At 40.5% G+C, this 24,535-nt stretch overlaps 1 protein-coding gene across 1 annotated transcript; it reads right to left on the bottom strand.

Annotated features, from left to right (window-relative positions):
* Positions 1-15,471: 15,471 nt before the first annotated feature.
* LOC103074096 (WASH complex subunit CCDC53-like) lies at positions 15,472-16,265 on the bottom strand. The gene is made up of 2 exons (XM_007447649.1): positions 16,192-16,265; positions 15,472-15,976 (listed from the first exon to the last, which is right to left on the bottom strand). Exons 1-2 carry the CDS (start codon positions 16,263-16,265, stop codon positions 15,472-15,474), a joined length of 579 nt encoding a protein of 192 aa, XP_007447711.1.
* Between the last annotated feature and the right edge of the window lie 8,270 nt (positions 16,266-24,535).

Raw genomic sequence — 24,535 nt, 5'->3', positions numbered from 1 at the left:
AAGAGATGTTATGACTATCTAATCAATGCCTTCTTGATCGTTTTGTTTGTATCCAGTTTTCACTGTTATAAACAGTGCCGTAAGTAAATTTAGGAGTTTTCAATTCCGATGTTGGGGAAAAATGAAAGGTATGGAGTACTGCGATATTATTGAGACTCTTTGTGTTGAAAAACAGGTGAATGTGCTGCAGTTCAAACATCTATGCAGAAGACATTTTCTTAGAGTCATCAAAGTAGAGATTAGAAACCCCCAGACACTGGAACCCGACAAGCTTAATTACACAAAACCTGTCACTGGCTGCCAAACCTCAGACAGTGATCGGCAGAATAAAAGCAGAAAATTCAGAATAGGAAATGAGAGAGAAAAAAACAGCAACAGCTCAGCCATAAAAGAAAAAAGAATGAAATAATGCCATTTGTAGCAACATGGAGGGACCTAGAGATTATCATACTAAGTGAAGTAAGTCAGAAAAAGAAAGATAAATATATGATATTGCTTATATATGGAATCTTAAAGAAGAACACATATGAATTCATTTTAAAAACAGAAATAGATTCACAGATAGAGAAAACAAACTTATGGTTACCAAAGTGGAAAGGGAGGGGGAATAAACTAGGAGTTTGGGATTAACATATACACACTAATATATAAAAGAGATAACCAACAAGGACCTACTGTATAGCACAGGGAAATATACTCAATATCTTGTAATAAGCTATAAGGGAAAAGAATCTGAATCACTTTTCTGTATACCTGAAACTAATACAACACTGTAAACCAACTATACTCCAAAAAACAAAAAAGAAAAGAAAAGAAAATGGGAAAAAAAGATAGGAACAGGATGGGGAAAAAGAAGGAAATTAGTGTAGTGAACATCAGTTTTTTGATTGAGTCAGCCTTCCTTCCTTTTTTCCTTCTTCTCTTAAGAGCACCTCCCTTCCCCTTTGGGAAACTGCCCCACCTCCATCACATGTGGTATTGGTACATCTGTCAATCAACAGTACCCAACTCCCTCTGGTCAAAGGGGTGAACTGCTGACCCAAGCTATACCAAAAAGCTTCTCTCATCCAGAAAGCTGAATCTCCTACAGAAACCCCAGGAGGGAAGACCACTGGAGTTGAGTCATCTGATAGCAGTACCCTACAAAATCAACCCATGGGTTCCTGCTACAGAGATCTCCCAAGGACCCCTGGTTCCTGCCCTTCCCCAGACATGATTGTTCAACTCTTCCTTCTGATCTCCAAGTCCCACAATATTATTCCAGTTAGTTCCTTCTTTTTGCTTTACTTGGTGAGAGTCAGTGTCTATTGTTGGCAACAACCAAAACACAAGTCCTAATACAGTTAGAACTAGACTCATAGGTAGAATGAGAACATACGGCCCACCCCTTGATTTTTGTTGTTGTTTAAAACACACACACACACAAACACACACAGGCCCAATAATGCCAAGATATCTGGCTAAGGTCTCACAACTGCTGGTGATAGAGGCAGGACCAGGCACAGATCTGTCCTCAATAGAATATAAAAATCTTAAGAACAGAAACAGGATCTTGTTTCATGGTGAGAACCCCATCCTTAAAACAGTGGTGTGCACAACCTAGGTATTCAACAAATGATTGCTGCTACCGTTGTATAGTCATTTTTTTTGTTTCCTGACTTAAAAATAAGGAAACATGTCCAGGGTATACTGTTAAATAAAAAATGCACTTCACAAAATGCTATGTATTGTGTGATCTTACTTTCGTAAACTTAAAATGTACTTTAATATTTATAATTGCATTGTGTAAAAAAAATGATCTGGAATTAGGTTCCCCATCCTAACTGTTAAGAGTGGTCATCTCTGGCAGAAGAAAAGAAGTAAGATTTTTTTATGTTTCAGTGTAATGTGAATTTTTTTGCAGTTTAAATATATCACTTTTGTGATAAGAAAATAATTGTTTAACTTAAGGAAAGGGAATGAGGGGAAAGAAAGAGAGAAAAAAGGATGAAAAAGATATAAAGATAAGGAGGGAAGTAAACAGGAGGAAGCAGAAGGGGATGAGAAGGCAGAAGGACAGTGACACCCCCTGTGGCGCTCTTCCATGGATTCCTTGGTGATCCTCAGGACGGTTCACCAGTATTCCATTTTCCTTCTTCCAGGCACATGGTAAGACTGAACTTCCCATACCCTTGAAGTTAGACTTGGCCATGTGTCTTGGTTTGGCCAAAAAAAAGTGAATGAAAGCAAGTCATGTCACATTCAGGCAGAAGCCTTTAATGGTCAGTGATCTGTCACATTTTCTTCCCTTATCTACAGCAATCACTGATGGTAGAGACTCCTTATGACCTGGGTCCCCGAGTGAGGATGACAAGAAACACAGTCTCCCACCAGCTCCAACCCATGATGGATATGGAGCATAAGTGAGAAATAAAGTTTTATTTAAGCCACTGAGATTTAGGGATACGTATTTTTATAACCTCAGCATATCATGGGGTATATCTATCCCAGAGCTAGATACCACTGTCTCAAAAGATCTCTGTTATGGACTGAATGTTTGTGTCCCTCCCCTACCTCAAATTCATATGTTGATGCCCTAATCCTATCAGATGTATATTTGAGATGGGGCATTTGGGAAGTAATTAGGTTTATATGAGGTTATGAGGGTGGGGGCCTTATGATGGGATTAGTGCCCTTCTGAGAAGAGACACCAGAGAGCGCTCTCTCCACCTCTCTCCACTATATGAGGATGCAGCGAGAAGGCGGCCATCTGCAAGTCAGAAAGAGAGTCCTGGTCGAAACCCAACCAGGCTGGCACCCTGATCCTGGACTACCCAAGTCTCCAGAATTGTGAGAAATAAATTTCTGTTGTATAAACCACCTAGTCTATGGTATTTTGTTATGGCATCCCAAGCTGACTATTACAATCTCCTACAGAAAGTCAATGCTGTGTCAGTGTTAACCAAAGAGCCCGGGACTATTTCTCTAGCATTGTTTATGTGATTCTCTCTCTCACCCCATGCATCACCACCATGGCCACCCCATTTTGCCAAGCTTATACAATTCTATTAGAAGTTATCTGAGTATTTCATGATGCTACTGCTATATTTTTAGCTCTCTTTTGTACGTGACCAGCTCCGTTTTTCTCTAAGAAGCTTTCTTGGACTATTCCATCCACCCACATACAAGTCTAACCTAGATCTCTTTCCTAAAAGTTCTTGTCCCACCCAGGGCTTGTCATTTTGCACATTTTTTGTTTGGTTGGTTAGTTGTTTGGTTTTCGAGGATTTTTTTAGTTAAAAAAATTTTTTTTTTACTTTTGGGATAATTTTACATTTACAGAAAAGTTGCAAAGATAGTACCAAGGGTTTCCACATCACATTCACACAGTTTTCCCTTATGTTAACATAGCCATGGTACATTTGTCAAAATTAAGAAATTAATACTATTAATTAAACTATAGTCTTCATTCAGATTTTCCCAGTTTTCCTACTAATGTTCTTTTTCTGTTCCAGTACCTAATCCAGGATACCACATTGAATTTATTCATCAAATATCCTTAATCTCCTAAAGTCTGTGACAGTTTCTCAGCCTTTTTTTTTTAAGACCTTATAACTTTTGAGGAGTACTGGACAAGTATCTTGTAGAATGTCTCTCAATTTGGGTTTGTCTGCTGTCTTCTCAGAGCTAGTCTGGGATTATGGATTTGGGGAAGAATACCACAAGGTGAGGTAAGCTTCTCATCATATCATATCAGGAGTATATAATATCAACATGACATCATTAGTGATGTCAACCTTGATTGTTTGGTTAAGCTGATGTCTACCATATTTCTCCACTGTATAGTTACTATTTTTCCCTTTCCATATTTTTTTCTTTGGAAGAGGCACCAAGTCCAGCACACACTCTAGAGCAGGAGAATTAAGGTCCACTACCATCTCGGGTGCACCCTCTCTCTCTCTCTCTGTCTCTCTCTCTCTGTCTCTCAGCTCTTGGGGGAGTCAGCTGCCATGTCAAGTAAGCAACAAAATGGAGAGGATCATATGGCAAGGAAATGAAACCTCCTGCCAACAGCTACACGAGTGAGTTTGGAAGTGCATTCTCCAGCCCCAGCTGACATCTTGACTGCACACTCATGAGAGATCCTGAGTCACAAATATCCAGCTAAGTCAGTCTCAGATTCCTGAACCTAGAAACTATGTGAGCTATTAAATGTTGGTCATTTTGGGGTGATTTGTTGTACAATAAGAGATAATGAATTCACCAGGCAATACTTTCACCTCTTTTTCTTTGGCTTTTCTATATATATCTTCTTTGTTCTCTCCTCTCTTTTCATGTAATTCCTCAACTTCATGCCCTAGGCTGAAATAGCCACTTATATCTTCCTAGGTAATATCTTCTTGGTTCAGGGCACCAGACAGCCCTGAAAAGCAGTCTGTCAGTTGTAAATTCTAGGGATAGAGAAACCCACTGGCCCTAAATGGGTCATGTGACTGACCACTCTGGTCCAATTAATGTGGATGAAGTCAAGTTGTAGAAACACAGCTGCCTGGGGTCCAATCCTCTGCACGTATGGAGAGGGGCAATTGTCAGAGGAAGAGGGTAAAAATGGGCGTGGCAGACACACCACCAGTATCCAACTCTAAATGCCTCACACACTCAAAGGAGTGAAAGACATAAGTGTTCCACTGGACCCCATAGTCAGGAACTGATGGTGAGATGGAAATGTGGAGAGTTGGGGAACCTCCTCAGGATCTTCCAAAACAGGCTAAACCTACATTCATATGGCTGGACTGATTCTACCTAGAAATGGCAGGGAGGATAATATTTTTTTAAACAAGGGGTAACCTTATAGACAATGTGTGAAATGTAGCATGTTATGTTATAAACCATGGAGTTCATGGCTATGTAATCCCAGTCTCCATGAACATCCAGGGATATTTTCAGCCCCAAACTCAGTAAGTCTTTGATTTGTTTGTCAGTAAGGTGATAACTCTTACAAGGATTGGTATAATAATAAATACACCGTGGGTGAACTCCTCAAGGCAAAGTGTGAACAAAGGAACAAGTGTCAGAATGAGTTAATACTATGCTTGGATGGAGTTTCCTTAGGGTTTCCAGATGTTGAAGACGTCTAGCTCACTTTACTAGTTTGTGTCTAGCAATAGCAGAATGTTAATGGCCAGTCCTGTTGACATCTACCTCTCTGCCATGAGGCAATGGAAATGGCAAAAGCTGTGTCACAAAGTAACAGTCTACAAGTAGATATAATTTCTGACACTGCATAGATGAACTAAAATTAGCTTTTACAATGTAAAAACTGCCTGGGATTTTCAATCACTTTGATATTTTAATCTAGATGTGATTAATACACACACACACACACACACACACATATCGAAGTAACTGGGAAAGTAATTACATATGCAAAATTCAGAAACCATCACCAACACAGGTTGTGTGCATTTATTTCAATGCTATTTAAAATATCCTTGAGATTAAGGATGCAAAGTGAATCCCTTTCGAGTGCAAAGTTATCTTGTTCAGTTCACAGCTAGCCTCCTGCTAATCATTCCCTCCAGATTCGGTAGAAAGGGCTGATCACGTCAATAATCAAGATTTGCTCAAACAAACTCCCCACCCCCCAAAATCTTCTGAGTCATCAGGTTGTAGCTGGAAAACATGAGACATGAGCTGCAGAGTTCTATGAGTTTAAAAATATCCTTTCGACTTTTTTTAAGCCTGTTCTCTTGAATTTGACTATGGAATTTCAGCGCTCTTCTTCTCATAGCTCTTATCTTTAGAGAGAGAATCACACCTCAAACAGAGGCAATAATACATGTCTACCACAAGGATAAAGCTTTACAGAGAGGGAACACCTAGGAGACACCAGAGATGACATTGCGCAGCTTATACGGTTGGGGCCTTGTTGGTCCTGTGCCTTTTTGCTCTCAGCTCCATTCCTTAGGGAATGACATTCCTCAGACTCTGTTGACTGCCTCTGGCTCTGTTGACTGCCTCTGGCTTTCAGGCAGTTTGGCCAATGGCAGGCATTGATGCAAGACTGAAGGATAAGAAGAGGGCAGAAGCTGCTTACTTCCTCATTACTCTCTGCTTTACAGGGTACCTCTGAGATGGTTGTATCTGCTTTGTAGTTTCCTTTCTGCAGGCTAGCCCGTCTCTTCCTGACCCCAGTTCCTGTCCGGCAGCTTCCAGCATATGGCCCCAAACACTGGGCTTTGCTAACATATCAAATAACTTATTTGGAAACTTCCTCTCTCCAGTCCTAGGGCTGGGACTAGCTTTCCACTGTTTCTAATCTCATGTCCCCTGTATCACTTTTCAGCTTTTTCATCAGCTGTGTAACCAACCCTCTATATTAATTCCTCCGTTTAAGACACCTAGAGTAATTGCAGTTTTCTTGTCTGGACCATAAATGACACACAAAACCAACACACACGCATTCAAAAGTCAAAAGTAACAAAACTGTATGATTAGATGAGTAAATTGAATAGTGCAAAAAGTGTTCACAGAAGGCAGAAATCAGAGAAGCCTAGACATTAAGTTTTTCTATGGTTCATCACAGTTCCCTGTGTGACCTTTCTTCTACATCCTGACATTACAGCTTTAGTGTCTACAAAGAATAGCTTTTCCTCTTAGTATTATCCAGCCAAATTTCTGAGGACTTATCAAGTTATGTCATCCTTGACATAGGATGCTGGTTTCCCTTACTTACGGTCCAGTCAGCCCTGGCCCCAAAGGACTGAACACAACAATAATGCTAGCTGATATGCATTGAACATTAACTCTGGGTAAGGAAACTTTTATCAGTTATCTCATTTATTTTACAACACAACCTCATAAGGTAGGTGCTATTATTATTTCCCTTTTTAAGATGGGAACTTTCAGGCTTAGAAATTAAACATGCTGTCTCTGAACATGGTTGCCTACTGCTGCATCTTCGGTGAGGACTGCATCTTCACTGGCCCTGTTCCTCCTAGAAGGCCCAAGGAGGAAAGGTTCTAGTAGATACTGAGAACAGTGGAAGATCCAGAGGAGGGAGCCTGGCTGTGGAACATCTTGCAAATCAGGTCCAGGAGGAACATTTAAACATTCATTAGATACTCTGTTAAGGGAATGATATTAATATAAAGCATAACCTTTGTAGTTAGTGGCAACTGATTCAGTTTGGATTTTTTTTAAGAAAGGCCTTGGCCTGCTTCTAGAGGGATCTGAAGACCTTCTCTTACTTAAAATGAACAGTATCAATATTGTGTTCAGAGTCTCCACATGAACACAATTTTTTGAAGCCTGTTGATAATTCCTATCATTAAAAAAAAAAGGCAGAGTTACCAAATTTAGAAATCAAATAATCACACCCTCCCAAAGTAAACTCATTACCATCTACCTCCACCTCCATATAAAATGCATAGAAAAACAATTTGGGTTATTTTTACTGGATGCCTAACCACAGCCCAATGCATTGCAGTGATCTTTCCTGCATATCACGTTGAAAAGAGTAAATACGCAATTTTCACACAGAGTGATGGATAATATCATTTTCCTGTACGGATATCTGCTAAGGTTTTTTAAAAAATTTAATTACACCTGTTCAAAGTTAGGACCTCTGGGCTTTTGAATGAGTCAGTAAAAAGCAAAATTGAGCCCACAATCCACAATCCCCTACGCACAGATGTGTGTGTGCGCGCGCGCGCGCGCACACACACACACACACACACACATTCATTTACACAGGTGTATGCATTCATTTGACTCCCTTGTTGGAAGGCAGAAAGTATAAACCTGTACATCTACCCAGGGATGAAGATCTGATCTGCAGAATGAAGGATGAAATGAAGAATTTAAAAATACGCCCACGGGCTTCTCTGGTGGCGCAGTGGTTGAGAGTCCGCCTGCCGATGCAGGGGGACACAGGTTCGCGCCCCGGTCCTGGAAGATCCCACGTGCTGCGGAGCGGCTGGTCCCGTGAGCCGTGGCCGCTGAGCCTGCGCGTCCAGAGCCTGTGCTCCACAACGGGAGAGGCCACAACAGTGAGAGGCCCACGTACCGCAAAAATAAATAAATAAATAAAAATAAAAATACATCTAATGAGAACAGCAACCTCTTATCAACCTTGGCTGTGCAGAGCTACAGATGGTCCAATGAAGTAGATTAAGGAGGAAGTCACGTGGCCACCACTGACATTAAGCCCTTAGAGACCTGCCCACTCCAGGGAGCAGAGCATTCTTGCAGAAGGATGGAGTTCCAGGTTGGAAAATAGGGAAACACACTTTAATACTTGGTGTATATAAAAAAAGATGGGAAAAAGTACCTTTTCTCACCCCTGTAAACAGGAAGTCTAATTAAAGTGTCAGGAGTCAATTTGAGCATCTTTGGTTTAGAATTTGAATGCAATAATGTGCCATTTTATACCATGAGGAGGAATTCTAAGAAAGGTAGAAGGTGTATCTGAATCTGGTTTACTTTCCAAATTCAAATTAATTTCCTTAATTTCCAAATTTTATGGTGTTGTGAACAGAACTCTATTGGAAAATCGAGGCTTACCTCTAACTCTGCTGTCTTGGGCACATTATTTGATTTCAATTTATAAAATGGGCATATTAACCCTTGCCTTATAGACAGGGAAAGTGCTCAGTCGTTATGTTCTGGTATACACCAATGTGGCTATACCAAATGTTAAAATATTTAGATATTTTTTCACTGACTGGTACACAACTACATCCCTTGACTCATGCCTGATAACTGTCCCCAAACTGCTGTCCTAGACACCCAGATTTATTTCTCAGAATCTCCTGGACTGGACCTAGACCTCTTCAGCAGCTAAGGAGTTGAAGCCTGACCCTGCAGAGAGCCCCTGAGGCCCTGCTCCACTGCCAAGGCCAGTGTGGGCCTTGACTGGTCAGTGGTGCTCATACCAATACTGGTTATCAAGTATTTTAAACACGACCTTCACAGGGTGGTGTGGAAATGGAATGGCATCATGCATCAGGATATGCATTAGAAATCATTCAACTCTCTGCACGTGTTACTGTCCTAGAGAAAAGCTACTTGTCGCACAAGCTCACACTCAACATTAGAACATTAGAAGAATGTTCTGCTACATTAGAAGAATAACTTGGACTTTTAACTTCCAACCCAGTGACATCTCCGGATAAGGCATTATTCATTTTGTAAAGTCATATAAGACACAATCATAACCTTCAAGAAGGTTCTGCTAACATTAGAAGAATAACTTGGACTTTTAGCTTCCAACCCAGTGACATCTACAGATAAGGCATTATTCATTTTGTAAAGTCATATAAGACACAATCATAACCTTCAAGAAGGTTCTGCTACATTAGAAGAATAACTTGGACTTTTAGCTTCCAACCCAGTGACATCTACAGATAAGGCATTATTCATTTTGTAAAGTCATATAAGACACAATCATAACCTTCAAGAAGGTTCTGCTAACATTAGAAGAATAACTTGGACTTTTAACTTCCAACCCAGTGACATCTACGGATAAGGCATTATTCATTTTGTAAAGTCATGTAAGACACAATCATAACCTTCAAGAAGGTTATGATTAGTCTAGTCCCGAGACTAATTTGAAGAGAGGACATAGGAGCCAATCTGAAAGAGCTCCCAATGGTCAAAGTTAAAACAACTGAGCAACAAGATAAGTAACAACAGCACTGGATTATAACCCAAAGAGTAACATAAATATTTATATGTCTATAATGATATGAAAAAAATGAGAAATAAGTAAGTAAATTAGGGAGAAGAAATACATCTTCCTTACGGAAGAATCCTAAGTAATATATATTAATATCCCCTTCTCAACTAATACCGCTCCCCTAGACTGTCCACTTTGGAGACTATTTTACTCTAGGATGATGGTTATTTGGGTGCTGTTGAGTATTTAATCTCTCCCTCTTTCACTTCATCACACACACTTTCTGAGTAGTATTTTGACCTCTCCTGTGGAGGGATTCTCCATTATTTGTAATTGTGGGGCTGGTAGAAAAGGATGGCTATTCCCAGAAGCTACCTCTCACTGCTGTTTCCTAAAACAGAAACAGAAGAGATCAAACGTTGCCCTCCCCCCCCACATATACACGACCTATCTCACACTTTGAATCTCACAAGCATGATGCAAAGATGGTGGAAACCATCGGAGGTTGAAAATCTGGTGGTGTCTTGACCAGACCTAAGCTACAGCTCCTGCTGCCAAGCCTCTGAAATTTCCTTGCTTTCTGTTTTCCAAGCCTGTTTTTCTAGCCTGCTTTTAATTCTGTAAGCCCTTGATCTCCTTCCAATTGATTCATTCCCTTTTTACTTAAGATAGCTGCTGTCCATGTCTGTTGTCTGCAACCAAGAAGCTGACAAAGTTCTTTTATTTGTGTTTATGCATCCAGCTAGCACAGTTGTTCTAAACTTCAGTGTGTCTCAGAATCACTAGGAGGGCTCATTAAAAATGCTCCACTTTCAGAGAGCTCATCTGGTAGGTCTGAAGCAGTGCCCAGGAATCTGATTTGAGTAAGCACTGAAAGCACAATGTTTTTACTTGCTGGTCTCTACTGCAGTGTTTTGAGTACTGTATATGGGATTCACTGACCTATCCTCTTGCCTAATACAGAGCCTGGCTGGCACAGAGTAGGATCACAGGAAAGTACTTTTAGACACAACATTCATCCTCAGTCCCACCAGCACTCCCAGGTGAATGCAAAACCACCTTCACTTGTGACTGCCCCCTCATCTTAATGGTAGACAGTATAATCTCAGAATTCAAAGCCTACTATGTAATTTTTAGGTTATGATAGCCACATAAATAAAGGTAAAATGAAACAGGTGAAATTAAATTTAATGATCTATTTGTTTAATCCAATATATCTAAATTATTACCATTTCAAGATGTAATCAACAGAAAACCTTTATTAACGAGATACTTTATTTTCTCTTCTCTACGGCAGTGTGTGTTTTCCACTTTTAGCATATCTCAACTCAGATCTCAACTCAGGTCTCAATAGCCATGTGACAAATGGCTGCCAATTGGACAGCACAGCCCTACATACAGTATACCTCTCTCAGGTATACGTAGAACACATTAGTTCATTAAAAGCTCTGAGAATTCTATCTTAAGATTCTATCCTAAGAAGACCTACTTAAGTTTCCTTATCTCATTATTTCTCAAACCCATCTGACCATGGAGCACACACACACACACACACACACACACACACACACACACACACGCTGATTTTGGGACACCTATTTAAATCCTATAGAATTAGTCCTTCCGAAACATTTGTTATAAAAAATAATATATGTATGTATATGTATAACTGAATCACTTTGCTGTATACCTGAAACTAACACAACATTGTAAATCAACTAGTGCAATATAAAATAAAATTTTTTAAAAAATTAAACACTTTCTTTTGAGCATTCCAAAGGAAATCACTACTTAGATATAAACCTATGCAGTAGAATCTAGATAACATGGTGAGGGTGTGCATATGAGGAAATGTATGTATGAGGGTGTACATGTGGTGTCTAAGAGTATTTGTGAGTTTATATGGGTGAGAGCGTGCGTGTTGTGTTGTGAGAGTATGTATGCTTGCTGGAAATTGTCAAAAGAATTTTTTAAGAGTAAAACTGAAATGCGTTATTTTTTCTGTCATGATAGTTTCTAAGGTAAAATGTTATTTAATCTATTTCCTCATGAAAATTACATTCTTTAGATGAATATTTTAAATTTTTAGTATATTTTTTCTTAACTCTTAAAGATGAACCAAAGAACAACTGCTTGGGGGAAGGAGGAATTGTAGCATGACTTTCTTTCTGCTTTTTGTAGTTGGAGTAAAATTAATATAGTTAAGGTTAGCGGGAGAAATTTCAGGAGTTACACATTTGACAAAAATAATAGTTAAGAAGCATATACTGAAATTCCTTATATTTAATGGTTAGAATGATACAGTATCTTTAAGAACTGAGTTTCAGTCAAATGTTCCTTCTTATTTTTAATATTTAAACAAAAAAAAACCCAAAGTGCTACCACTTCTCAGACAAATCCTGAATCATCTTCCCAAATGCAGAACGTTGTGAACTCAACTGTTTTTTTATTACATAGAGTTAGGAATATACTCCCCCCCAAAATATGATGAAGCAACTCCCAGGGGAAGGAAGGACTTTGAGTATCCCATGTGGAGTATGTCCTTAGCTCAGTACATATGATGGGAATGAAGGTCCCTGAGATGTTCATTAGTGCTAATGGGAGGGTCGTGGCCAAGCCACATAAAAAGTGTGCAGCTTTGGAAGTGTCGGATTATTCAGACAGAACAGCTAGCATCTGAGTGATCAACACCTTTAGCATTTGTCGTTTGGGGACCTCTTCTTTTTCAGAGAGTGTCTTCCTGTCGTTTTTAGTTGGTCTTCACGTCACTTTTTTGAAAGCAGAATACTTTTCCAGAGATGGATAAAATGGTAGATTATTTTACTATAATTATCAGCGTGGCCAAAAGAACTGAAAGTTCTCGAGTCTTTTCCTTATTCCTTTCAGATTCAGAAGGTAGGTTTGGAAACAATATGTAGTGTCATTAAGGAACCAATAGCAGAGTCATTTGGACTTTGCTTTAGAAAGTCGATGACAAAGACGACTCTTTGCCAAGTACCTTGATTGATCTCTAGAGTCTAGATTTGGTGGAGACCGCTGCTGGCAACACGAGGTCGGACCAGATGACACATATGATGGGACACAAAAGTACACATTAAGCCAAGTGTTCATGTTCCGATACTGACTCATGACTCATGATGTAACCTTGAATAACTTCTCTAACACAGCTGCCCTAATGGGTAACATGGTAACAAATTCATCCTTCACAGAGTATTGAAGCTCTGTGAATTAGTATATATAAGCCAAACCTAGAATTGTCCTGGTGCTGTTTATTACTCAGATATTCAGATTTGGAAGCAGGGAAAGACACTCCATCCCACCACATATTTAATAACATGACAGAGAATCTTAAGCACTTTGTAAGTACCTCCAACCACGATGACTGTTTAGAGTCTTACGTGTTTTGACAGTTGTGTCAATGACCTTAGCCTTTAATGGGGATCAACTACAACAGATATGTCTAAATGACCAATGGCTGGCCCTCGATGGAACAAAGGTTGCTTTTCAATAACCTAAGTGATTTGGCCTGTGTAGTTCTGTAGACATGATGACAGAAATGAATTCAAAATAGGAAGATTCTTACATCGTGAGTTTGAGGAAAATAGCAACTAGAGACTGAAACTGTATTATCTAACATTGGAAATAAGTCTGTTTCTTTGATGGCATAGCAGATGAAGCAACTAACTTTTAGGGATGCTTTTGTGCAAACATCTTTCTTTGAAGTAAAGGGAACTGCTCACTTTTTGTTTGTTGGGTGGATGTGTGTGTGTGTGTGTGTGTGTGTGTGTGTGTCTGTGTTTTCAGTGTACACTGATTGAGTTTGCTTATGCTACAACTCTGCTATCAAAACCTGGAGGTCAAGAACTGTGTTTTTAATACCCACTGCATAGGAATAAGTATTTAGAGGGTGATTTTGTTTTTCAAACATAGACTTTTTTTAATTTATTTTTTTATACAGCAGGTTCTTATTAGTTATCCATTTTATACATATTAGTGTATATATGTGCTTATTACTTGTTTTTCTTGTTAGTGCGGTAACTAATTGTAGCTTTTAATGTAATTACTGATTAGAATAGCTTTGAGCCATTGAACAGAAATATGTTGGATCACTGCTCTGGAGTCCTGGACAAATACTTAGGAGGGTTCCTATCAGGGTCTTCCTAGATCTTGATTCTGAGTTCTTCCTCTCATCTCACTGCCCAAATTCAGGCTAACAAAGTTCCTATCCCTCTCTCCCCATCCAGCTGTGGCCAGTGGCCATCAAGAGTCTGTTGGGAGGCAGACACCAGCAACCTAGTCTGTCTGCTACTGCCTGAAGTCTGGCCTGGCCCACACTGCAATTCCTCACTCTTCCTTTGTGACTCCATAGTCACACCTGTGATTTCAGGTATCTAGTTGCACAGGCCATTCTGAAACCTACTCAGCTCTCTTCATTTGCCAAGGTGGCGTGTGCTGATCATGGGAATGTGAACCACAGAACTCCAAGTGCAGGGAGGACTATTGACTAAGCCTCAGCTGCTAGGTCTGACGTGCATCACTGTGCTTGGGCTAAGGCCACGCTTCCCGTGGCCAGGGACTGACTGGACGGAAACTGAGGTAGGCCCATTCCTGGAGGGCACAGAGCTCCTCTGATGGGTGACTTTAGATTGAGAACTCTTGATGGCCTTGCCAAAGTTTCCTTAGAACTGCATTTAGAACTTTTCTCTCTTTTTCATTGGGAACAGATTTGCAATAAGGTAGGGGAGAGGGTCACCCAGCCTCTCAATTTTCTCTCACAGCCATTTCCCATAATCAATTTTGTACAGTTAATCCTGTGTTAGCATTTGTTTCTGAAAGGACCCAAACTAACATATTGAAGCTGGACTTTTATACTAGGAATGGCAAATTGTATACAGGGATATCAATCCTATGAGGAATTCTGAAACTGGAACAGCCCTTCAGAGTTGTCCCACTGCCCCAGTGGTATGGCTCTTAGAGCCCTGTGTTGAGAAGGATTCTGAAGTTACAGGGTTTAGGCAAATGTACTGCCACTCCTCCTTTCTGTGCCCATGACAGACATTACTAATTGATCATACCTATGTATGGAATAGAGCAGTGCTGAGTTAGCAATCAGTCATCAGCACAAGCGCTTATGGATGCCAGGCACTTGTCATTATGTTTCAGACCTGCCTGCAGAACCTAAGTGTGAAAGTGTTGTATCATGATGGTTTGATTTTATGAAATTCAGTCTTTTATGAGGATTCCTTTGTCAAGGTTTTCTAGCAACTCCCAGGGAATGATTGCATGTTCCATGAGTCTGTGCTGGTTGATGCATGCCATCTCCATCAGTCATCCAGCTCTGCATCTTTGCACTCCCCACTTGTCACTATCACGATGGAGCAGGCCATTTTCTACCATTTCTAACTTTTTTTTTTTTTTTTGTGGTACGCAGGCCTCTCACTGTTGTGGTCTCTCCCGTTGCGGAGCACAGGCTCCGGACGTGCAGGCTCAGCGGCCATGGCTCACGGACCCAGCCGCTCCGTAGCAAGTGGGATCCTCCCGGACCGGGGCACGAACCCGTGTCCCCTGCATCGGCAGGTGGACTCTCAACCACTGTGCCACCAGGGAAGCCGACTTCTAACTTTTTTATTAAATAACTTAAAATTTTTTTATTATTATAAATGCTTTATTTTTTTTTAACATAGAGGAAGCTTGGTGGTGAATATGTAGCCATTTGATGTTTTTATGACTAAGAGTTAAAGCTCAGGCTCTCTTTCTTATAGAATGTAAATGTGCACCAACCCATGTATATGTAATTGTTATCAAAATTAAGCTTAGTCACTAAAAGAAGATTCGCTATCTGAACTTTCTTCTGTATTTTCTTCACCTTCACCATTAGGCACTAGACCATCTGGCCTCTCAAGAAAACCTGAGTCTAGTCCTTCCGATATCATTTTGCTTCTTTTTGCTGTCACTGGAACACCCACTTGAACCATTTTGAGGTATCTGGCATATCTTGGATCCTTGACTACAGTTAAGATATATTCTGGTGTTACTTCACTTTCCCATGTCCAGAGTCTTGTAAACTGCTGTGATTGCTCTGAAGTGGTTTCACAGTGTGTTTCATTTGTGATCCTAGTGACACTTATAAGAGATACTTCAAATGTGACATCATCTAGCCCTGGGATAGATGTCAATTTTGCATCTAAAATATTGAGAGTTGTTTCAATTTGCTGGATACGAAGAGAAGGGTCTGCCAGTTTCTCCTCACAAACTGTAGAGAAGTGGTTGAGGAACCATACAGTATGCATCACAAATTGGTTTAGAAATGCCACCATTTTTTTTTTTTTTTTCGGTACGCGGGCCTCTCACTGCTGTGGCCTCTCCTGTTGCGGAGCACGGGCTCCGGACGCACAGGCTCAGCAGCCATGGCCCACGGGCCCAGCCGCTCTGTAGTATGTGGGATCTTCCCGGACCGGGGCACGAACCCATGTCCCCTGCATCGGCAGGCGGACTCTCAACCACTGCGCCACCAGGGAAGCCCCGCAACCATTCTTTTCTGTTGAATAGCTGGCACCTTAGTCAGGTCTATGCCTGACCCAATAAGAGGAAGCCCATCCTCATCCATCTCCTCAGCAGGCAGGGGACCCCATAAATTTTGTATTTAGTGAACACATGCACATAACCTTAAAAGTCTAACATAAGCAGTCCTTAAAGGTTTATAATTTTAAAAGTTATTCCTTGCACTGACCTTCATTTCTGTCCCCCAGAAGCAACGCCTCCTTAACTCTTCTAGCTACCTCCCCCAGTATTGACTTCCTTATTTCTAGAATTTTGCATATACTACGGTATCCACTGACTTCTCTACATGCTGCATAAGGACTTAGCCCATCGCCATGTCCCACCATTTTCCTTTTTCTCCATAACACTCCAACATAGTCATATGTTTTACTAAATCAATAGTCCATGTTTACATTTTTAGGATTTTGCAAATACTATTCAATTCACTAGAATTGTGCTTCCTTTTGTGTCCAAACATATATTTCTGCTGGAGTTAATACTTTATTAATAATGAGTATTAATTTTCTTGGTTCCTAGAGCCCTCCCTCCAGGAGCCCTCTGTCCTCCTCGTCCTGCCTGGGCTGATTTTTCTCTTAGCTTGCTGAAAGACAGCATTCCTAGGGCTGGCCCTTGGCCATTCCTCAGGATAACATGCCATATTTTCCTACACCTCATACCTCCCTCTTTCTTGGTTTACCCCTTTGTTTTGGTCTACTATCAATACTCAGTTTGCTGCTATTCCTCCTTGCAGCATTTCACTCCAGTCTTTTCCAAAGAAAGATTGAGAAAGATACTGATGTATTGAGTACTTGTGCACATGAAAATTTCTTAATGCCATCCTTGCACTTATTTTGATAGTTATATATTTCTAGGATAAAATCTAGAGTCTAGGAGTAAATCTAAATCTAGGACGAAAATATTTAAAAGGTGCTTTTTAAGATTTCAATACTGCTGTTGTGTTGAGAAAAACTAATGTCATTTTGCTTCCAGTTCTGTTATAGTTGATCTACTGTTTTTCCTCCCTGGAAGATTTTACGATCATGTTTTTTTCCTTTGAGTTATGAAACGTTACCACAATACGCCTTGGTATGATCTCAGCTTGGGTCCAGAGACGGAGATTGATGCGCAGGAAGCTTACTGGGGACTCTGCTCTTGAAAACAGCGCTGTGAGGGAGAGGGATGGCAGGACTGCGCAGAGGCAGAAGCTGAGCTGCCACAGCGACTCCAGCCAGTTCTATGGAGAGATTTCAAAGCTGTCCCACCTTAGGCAGGTAGGCTGAGCCTTTATGCACCCTTCCCCTGTTGAGTAGTCAGGGATTTGAGCCATTCCCAAGAAGGGACTGATCCTGGATGAGGCAACGCCCTTGAGACAGTGTTAAATGCCCAAGAGGGAATCATCTGAGAACTGTCAACTATCAACAAAGCTGGGTCATGTGGAAATGAGTGCTTCAGTCCTGAAGGGAAATCTGGGTGGCACACAACATTATCCACTATAATATGGGTCTTATTGTAATAATTGTGTTGAGCTCTTGCTGGACTTATTCAGTCTGAACACCTAAGTCCTTCAATTTGGGGAAAATTTTCTTGTGTTTATTATTTGATAGTTTCCTCTCTTCCTTTTTCTTGTTATCTTCTTTTTTTACCCATAAGTCATATTTTGCTTCTGTAGAGCTGACCTTCTAATCCTCGTCTTTCTTTTTCTATTGACTGTCTCTGATCTTTTCATCCCAAGATGTTTCTTCAACTTTATTTTCCAATATGCCTGTTGCGGTCATCTAATAGCATGATGAATCTGAGAGATATGAATAGGGCACCAATAGCATCTACTATATGGATTAATAACTTACTTATTGCTTCGGTGTCATTTTGTGGAATTTGGGGAGGGGGAATACATAAACGCAGGTGATCTATCTGCCATTTTGGACCAGGACGCATCAGTTACAGACTGTCTTTACTCAGTCTGCTGCTGTTCCTCTTCGAATCACCTCACTTCAAGCGTAAACAAAGAGAATCTACTCAACTCAATGGGAGGCTGAGATCAGGCTATAATGTTCAGCAAGACTTTACCAAAGACCTCAGACCAATTGAAGTTCATTACCACACAGGAAAATTTTAAATTAGTCGTTAAATGTGTCTTCTCTCAGAGTCCCTAGGTCCAGTTCATATCAAGAGGGAGGCATCAGTTGTGTGTGTAATTAATCCAAACTTTGCCCCATGTTTCAGGGAACAGCTCACACCTCCTCTTTGGGACACCTTGAGTACACCTCTTCTGCCTGTGTCTGTAAAAACCAAACAGATGAAGGAGGTCTCCTTTTACCCCTGAAGTCTTAGGCTTTCCAATGAAGTCCTTATTTTGGAGTCAGGACTGGCCTCTTTCCAGGATGACTTCTGGTGGGAATTACCATTCTCTCCATAGCTCTAAGGCTTTCCACAGGGCCATGTTTTTCCCAAGAGTGATCTCAGGGCTTCCACAGAAGTGCTGTCAGACATCAACAGTTTAGGGAAAGCATAGATGACCAAGGAATTCCTCTGGTTCATTTTGATAATCAGGTCTACACATCCTCCTGCTATTTTATTTTCTTGGCTCTCTTTCTCCAGCATACAACTGTTTAAATACACACACACACACACACACACACACACCACACACACACACACACACTCTTGTTACACACACTCCACTCCAAAACCAAGCAATAATATATAGACGTTGTAGGAATCATAGTCTGCAGAGATGAAGACTTTCATTGACTAAAATAGTTTTATGTGTTCCCCTGCAGAGCATTTAAACTCCTCAAGCCACAGTTCCTCCAGCAAGAATCTTCTGTCACATTTGTATAATCATTGCTTTCCCCTAACCAAGGGACATTTAGCCCCAGAATAATGGCACGTGTCCATCTCCTGCAAACAGAAAATTGCTCCATTGGGGAGATTTGTAATTACAGAATTTGTTTTTCCATGTACTAGAGCCTAATATTTACAGCCTATGAATGTGAAGTCAGTCAGTAATGGGTTCAAATTCGAGCTCTGTAACTTCCAAACAATGAGTCCTTGAGACAGTTATTTCATTTCTTGTGCTTCAGCTCTCCCATCTGCAAAATGGAATAGTTAAGAGAACTCACCTCACAGAGGGGTTGCTTAAGTTGGGTGAGGAGATTCATGTCAAAGGTCTTCAAGCAGTGCTTAGTGAAAAAAAATTCAAGAAATAGTAACTGCCATTATTATTAACTAAGAGTGTGGCTGCCTTGTCTGCTTCACAGTTACAGTATGTTGAGTGATTTGTTAAGTATTAAGACAGGACACAAGTGATGTAAACTGGAAAATCTAGGCTGTTGTATGGAGACTACCAATTAAAAAACCATGGATGTCAGAGGTCAGAGTAGATGCTTAGCCTCAGCTAGTAAGATGACCCCCTTATGTGCCTTGAATCCCGTTTCAGAGAATTTAAGAAAAGGGGCCCCAAACTCTGCAGCTTTTTTTTCTTCTCCTCCTGACATGAGGGAGAGGCTTCAGAAATCCTTGGGCAATTTAAGGCTTGACCAATTTAAAGCTGACAATTGCCTGCCAGTCTGCACTGTTCAAAAGATGAGTGATAATGAGGAGTTTCCTAATTACCAGGGTTTCAGGCTTCTCTCATTATAAATCTCCTCGTGAGGTGTAGCTAATTGCTACTGTCAAGGAGAGAAATTTAGAAAGACTTAGATAATAAGCAGATATTGAATTCAGTTAGGATGACTATTTTCTACTATTTCTGTTCATAGCCCTCTTATATAATAAATCTCCCATCTCTCTGCTCAGTGTTGGAAGAAACGGGGTTCTGTCCCTCCTCTTTCTACCTCAGTGGTGCATTGGTAAGAAGAGAAGTTTGTGGAATATTACTCCTACTCGTCACTGGAGGGTTTTACAAATCTAAACCTGAAATTATTAGAGAGCATCTCACTAGATTAGTTTTTAAGGCTCAAGCACCATGTCTTGTGAAAGGAACTTGGATTTCTAAAAATGGAAGACAAAGTTCCAAATCTCATCTTGCTACTTTATAACACATGGGAACAGAAGTGGCTTACGCCACTACTCAGAGACTCGGCTTCCTCACCTGTAACACAAAGAAAAGAACATCCACTTCACAGAAGTTTCAGTAAGGTAAATTAGATTAAAACGTAAGCATAGTGGCTGCCCATAGAAGATAGTTGGTAACTTTTTAAATTAGAAAAGTAGAACTCTTATTAGACAGATTTTTTTAAAATACAATTTTCAGGCACTTCTTTTTTCCTATGCCTGATTGCCACTTCAAACCCAAACAAGTAAACTTGAAAAAAACAAGATATTTAAAGAGAATGTTTCATTCAAATTCTCATCACTATCTTAAGAAATTAATGTGAAGCTCTCTGAAATGCACCCCTTAGATTTACATATGTCAGCAAACATGTAAGTCCAAGTGTGTGTGTGCATGTGTGTGTGTGACACACACACACACACGTACATACACATAATATTACTGATTAGTAGCCCAACCATCCTTCAATAGGACATAATACTGTGAACAAGTAGTGTGCAGGAATAATAATACTATGCACACAGTAAAACTAATTAGATAATTCTGTATTTCAGATGTCATATATGATCTCAAATATAATATTGTTAAGTGAAAAATAGCAAGTGTGTATGGTTTTCTAGTTTTGATATAAAAAAGAAAAGGGTAGATGGGCACAAATACTTGTATATGCTATCTCTGGAAGGATGTACCCCAATTTAGCATCTCTGAACTCCAGTGGAGAGGCAATTGGTGGACTTTGGGTCACGAGCCAGAGGGAAACTTTCTTGTGTAAAGTTTGAATTTTAACAGATGCGCGCATATTTTATTGAAAAGAGAAAGAAAGAGATGAAGAGTGCTGAGATAATTTGTAATTACCTGCAACAGGAACTCTAATCCTAGCAATTTAGGAGAATCACCTATGGAGCTTATTAAGCATACAGATTCTGGGGCCGCATCCCAGAGCTTCTGATAGAGAATTGAGGTGTGTGGCAGCAAATGAGGAATTCACATTTAAATGTAATATCCTTTCTTTCTGGCAAGCAGACAGGTTTGAAAATCACTGGCCGAGGGCAAAAATCTCTCTGTGCTTTTCAAACTGAGCAATTCAAACTGTCTTCAGGTATCAAGGCAGTGTCTGGAGCCTATGGTTGGAACTGGTAGGGGTGGCAGTGGCTGGGGAGAATGGAAGTGAGGCCAAGGGCAGTGATTAGTAGACAAGGATGGAGACACCCACATACAAAAGCCCTGCTTTCAACTACTACATATTCTGGGAGATTACCAGAAATTTCTTTTGAGAAAGGGATTCTGCTGCTAAAAATATTTCAAAATTATTGTTCCATCTGAAGAAAATTATTCCTATGGCATCCCTTCCAAGCAATGGGTCATCCCCAAGTGGAAAAAGAGCCGATTTGTTTTCTTTCTATTCTTATTCTCCAAAATACATGTATGCATAAATATATGTGCACTTGTATTCACATACACAACATACAATATGTGCACATGTAGATCTCTTGCCATAGGAACAAAGACTTCTTCATGTGTATATCCTCCACCACAAAGGACAGTAAGCTTTTTCCATAAAGGACAAAGGAGTAAATAATTTAAGCTTTGCAGATCATACAGTCTCTGTGTAATCGACTCAACTCTGTCGTTGACATGTGAAAACAGCCATAGACAATACATAAATGAATGGGTATGGCTGTGTGCCAATAAAACTTTATTTATGGGGCTTCCCTGGTGGTGCAGTGGTTGAGAATCTGCCTGCCAATGCAGGGGACACGGGTTCGAGCCCTGGTCTGGGAAGATCCCACATGCCGCAGAGCAACTGGGCCCGTGAGCCACAATTACTGAGCCTGCGCGTCTGGAGCCTGTGCTCCGCAACAAGAGAGGCCGCGATAGTGAGAGGCCCGCGCACCGCGATGAAGAGTGGCCCCCGCTTGCCACAACTAGAGAAAGCCCTCGCATGGAAACGAAGACCCAACACAGCCATAAATAAATAAATAAATAAAAGCAAAACTGTCAACAAGTAAAAATAAATAAACACTATTTAAAAAAAAAAAAAACTTTATTTATGGACACTGAAATTTGAACTTAATATAATTGTTTTAAAGACAATTTTTCAGAGCAAAATTGAGAGGAGGGTACAGAGACTTCCCACATACCCCCTTTCCCACACATGCAGATCTTCCTCCCCCATTATCAACATCCCCCACCAGAAAGGTCCATTTTTCCCCAAGGGTGAACCTGCATCGACACATCATAATCACCCAAACTCCGTAGTTTGCCTTAGGGTTCACTCTTTTTTTTTTTAGGGTTCAGTCTCGGACAAACACATTACACGTATAATGATTATCCATCATTACAATCTTATACAAAGGATCTTTCCTAAAAATCCTCTGTGCTCCGGCTATTCATCTCAGCCACCACCCCTCCACACACACACTCCACCCCGGCAAGCACTGATCTTTTTATTGTCTCCATAATTTTGTGTTTTCCAGAATGTCACAGAGTTGGAATCATACAGTATGTAGCATTTTCAGATTGGCTTCTTTCACTTAGTAGTATGCTTTTAAGTTTCCTCCATGTCTTTACCTGGCTTATAAGCTCATTTTTCTTTCTAGTGCTGAATGATATTCCATTGTCTGGATGTACAGTTATTATTTTTCCATTCACCTACTGAAAGACATCTTGGTTGCTTCCAAGTTTTGGCAATTATGAAGAAACAGCTGTAAACAGCTGTGTGCAGCTTTTCAAGTAGAAATAAGTTTTCATCTCCTTTGGGTAAATACCAAGGAGCATGATTGCTGGATCATATGGTAAGGGTATGTGTACTTTTACAAGAAACTACCAAACTGTCTTCCAAAGTAGCAACTTCATATAATTTTCACGTATCATGAAATCATGGTCATCTTTTAATTTCTTTTCTGCCATTTAAAATATAAAAACCATTCCTAACTTGTGTAACATACAAAAACGAGCGGTGGACTGGATTTGGCCATTCTATAGTAATTGGTTGACTGTCCCTTTGTCGTCCAAATTTTTTTTTTTTTTTTTTTTTCTGTATGCGGGCCTCTCCCTATTGTGGCCTCTCCTGTTGCGGAGCACAGGCTCCGGACGCGCAGGCTCAGTGGCCGGGGCTCACGGGCCCAGCCACTCCGCGGCATGTGGGATCTTCCCGTACCGGGGCACGAACCCGTGTCCCCTGCATCGGCAGGCGGACTCTCAACCACTGTGCCACCAGGGAAGCCCTGTCATCCAATTTAAATGACACTTTTTTCCCCTCTTTGGCATTGGACAAACTTATTCATCTCTCTTCATCAGAGTTCTCATCTTTAAAATGGAGTGGTTAGTGGCCCCAATATAACAGAACTACTTGAGAATTATGTTGAAACATCTATGTCTGGTACCCTTCCATCTCCATACACTAATGCATTCACATTTTCTTGGTGTTTTATTAGTCAGGATTCTTTCAAATGCAAATAATAAAAATCCAATTCACACTGACTTCAACAGTAAAGGATAGGTTTTTAGCTTATACATAACAAAAAGCTCAGATATAGTTGCATCCGGAGGTTTAGGCAATGTCACTGGGGACAGATCCCTCTCCATTCCTCCATGCTGTTTTCTACCTTGTTGACCATATTGTCAGACAACTTCTCTTCCAAGGATGGTATCTGGCAGCTCCAGGCTTACATCATCCCAAGTCTATGGTCAGTCAAAAAGGAGCATATCTCTTTTTCAGGTGCTCAAGCAAAACATCAGAATTAGCTTAGATTGAACCAGATTGGCTTGGCTTAGGGTAAATATCCATCTTTGAATATATTGCATGGTTTCATGAATGTGATATTCTGCTGATTGGTTCTTTGTCACACATCTACTCCTGCAGCAGAGGGTAAAGGGGAGGTGAAAGCCAAGCCATTCAAAGATATGAACTAAGGGACTTCCCCAGTGGTCCAGTGGTTAAGAATCCATCCTGCAATGCTGGGGATGCCAGTTCGATCCCTGGTCGGGGAACTAAGATCCCACATGCTGCAGGGCAACTAAGTCCACGCACCACAGCAAGAGAGAAGGCTGCGCACCTCAACAAAAGATCCCACGTGCTGCAACTCAGGCCTGATGCAGCCGAAAATAAATAAATATATATATTTTTAAAAAGAAACCAAAATAATTACATTATTTAAAAAAACAAAAAGATATGAACTAAGAATGGGAGAAAGATGCTCCTCCAAAACAAAATCCCCACACTGTTATCTGATTAAAAAAAGAATGGGCTTGGGCAGCAAAACTCACAAATGTAAACTCCA

This window comes from Lipotes vexillifer, unplaced genomic scaffold (genome assembly GCF_000442215.2).
Source record: "Lipotes vexillifer unplaced genomic scaffold, Lipotes_vexillifer_v1.1 scaffold1008, whole genome shotgun sequence".
Classification (NCBI taxonomy): domain Eukaryota; kingdom Metazoa; phylum Chordata; class Mammalia; order Artiodactyla; family Lipotidae; genus Lipotes; species Lipotes vexillifer.
Note: the sequence above shows the minus strand (reverse complement) of the source record. Positions and strands in the feature narration are given on the sequence as shown.

Coding starts and splice junctions, on each gene's coding strand:
- LOC103074096 (XM_007447649.1), bottom strand. CDS start 16,265: ATGGATGAGGATGGGCTTCCTCTTATTGGGTCAGGCATAGACCTGACT. Junction 15,977..16,191: donor CCAGCTATTCAACAGAAAAG/AATGGTTGCGGG, acceptor AAAAAAAAAAAA/AATGGTGGCATTTCTAAACC.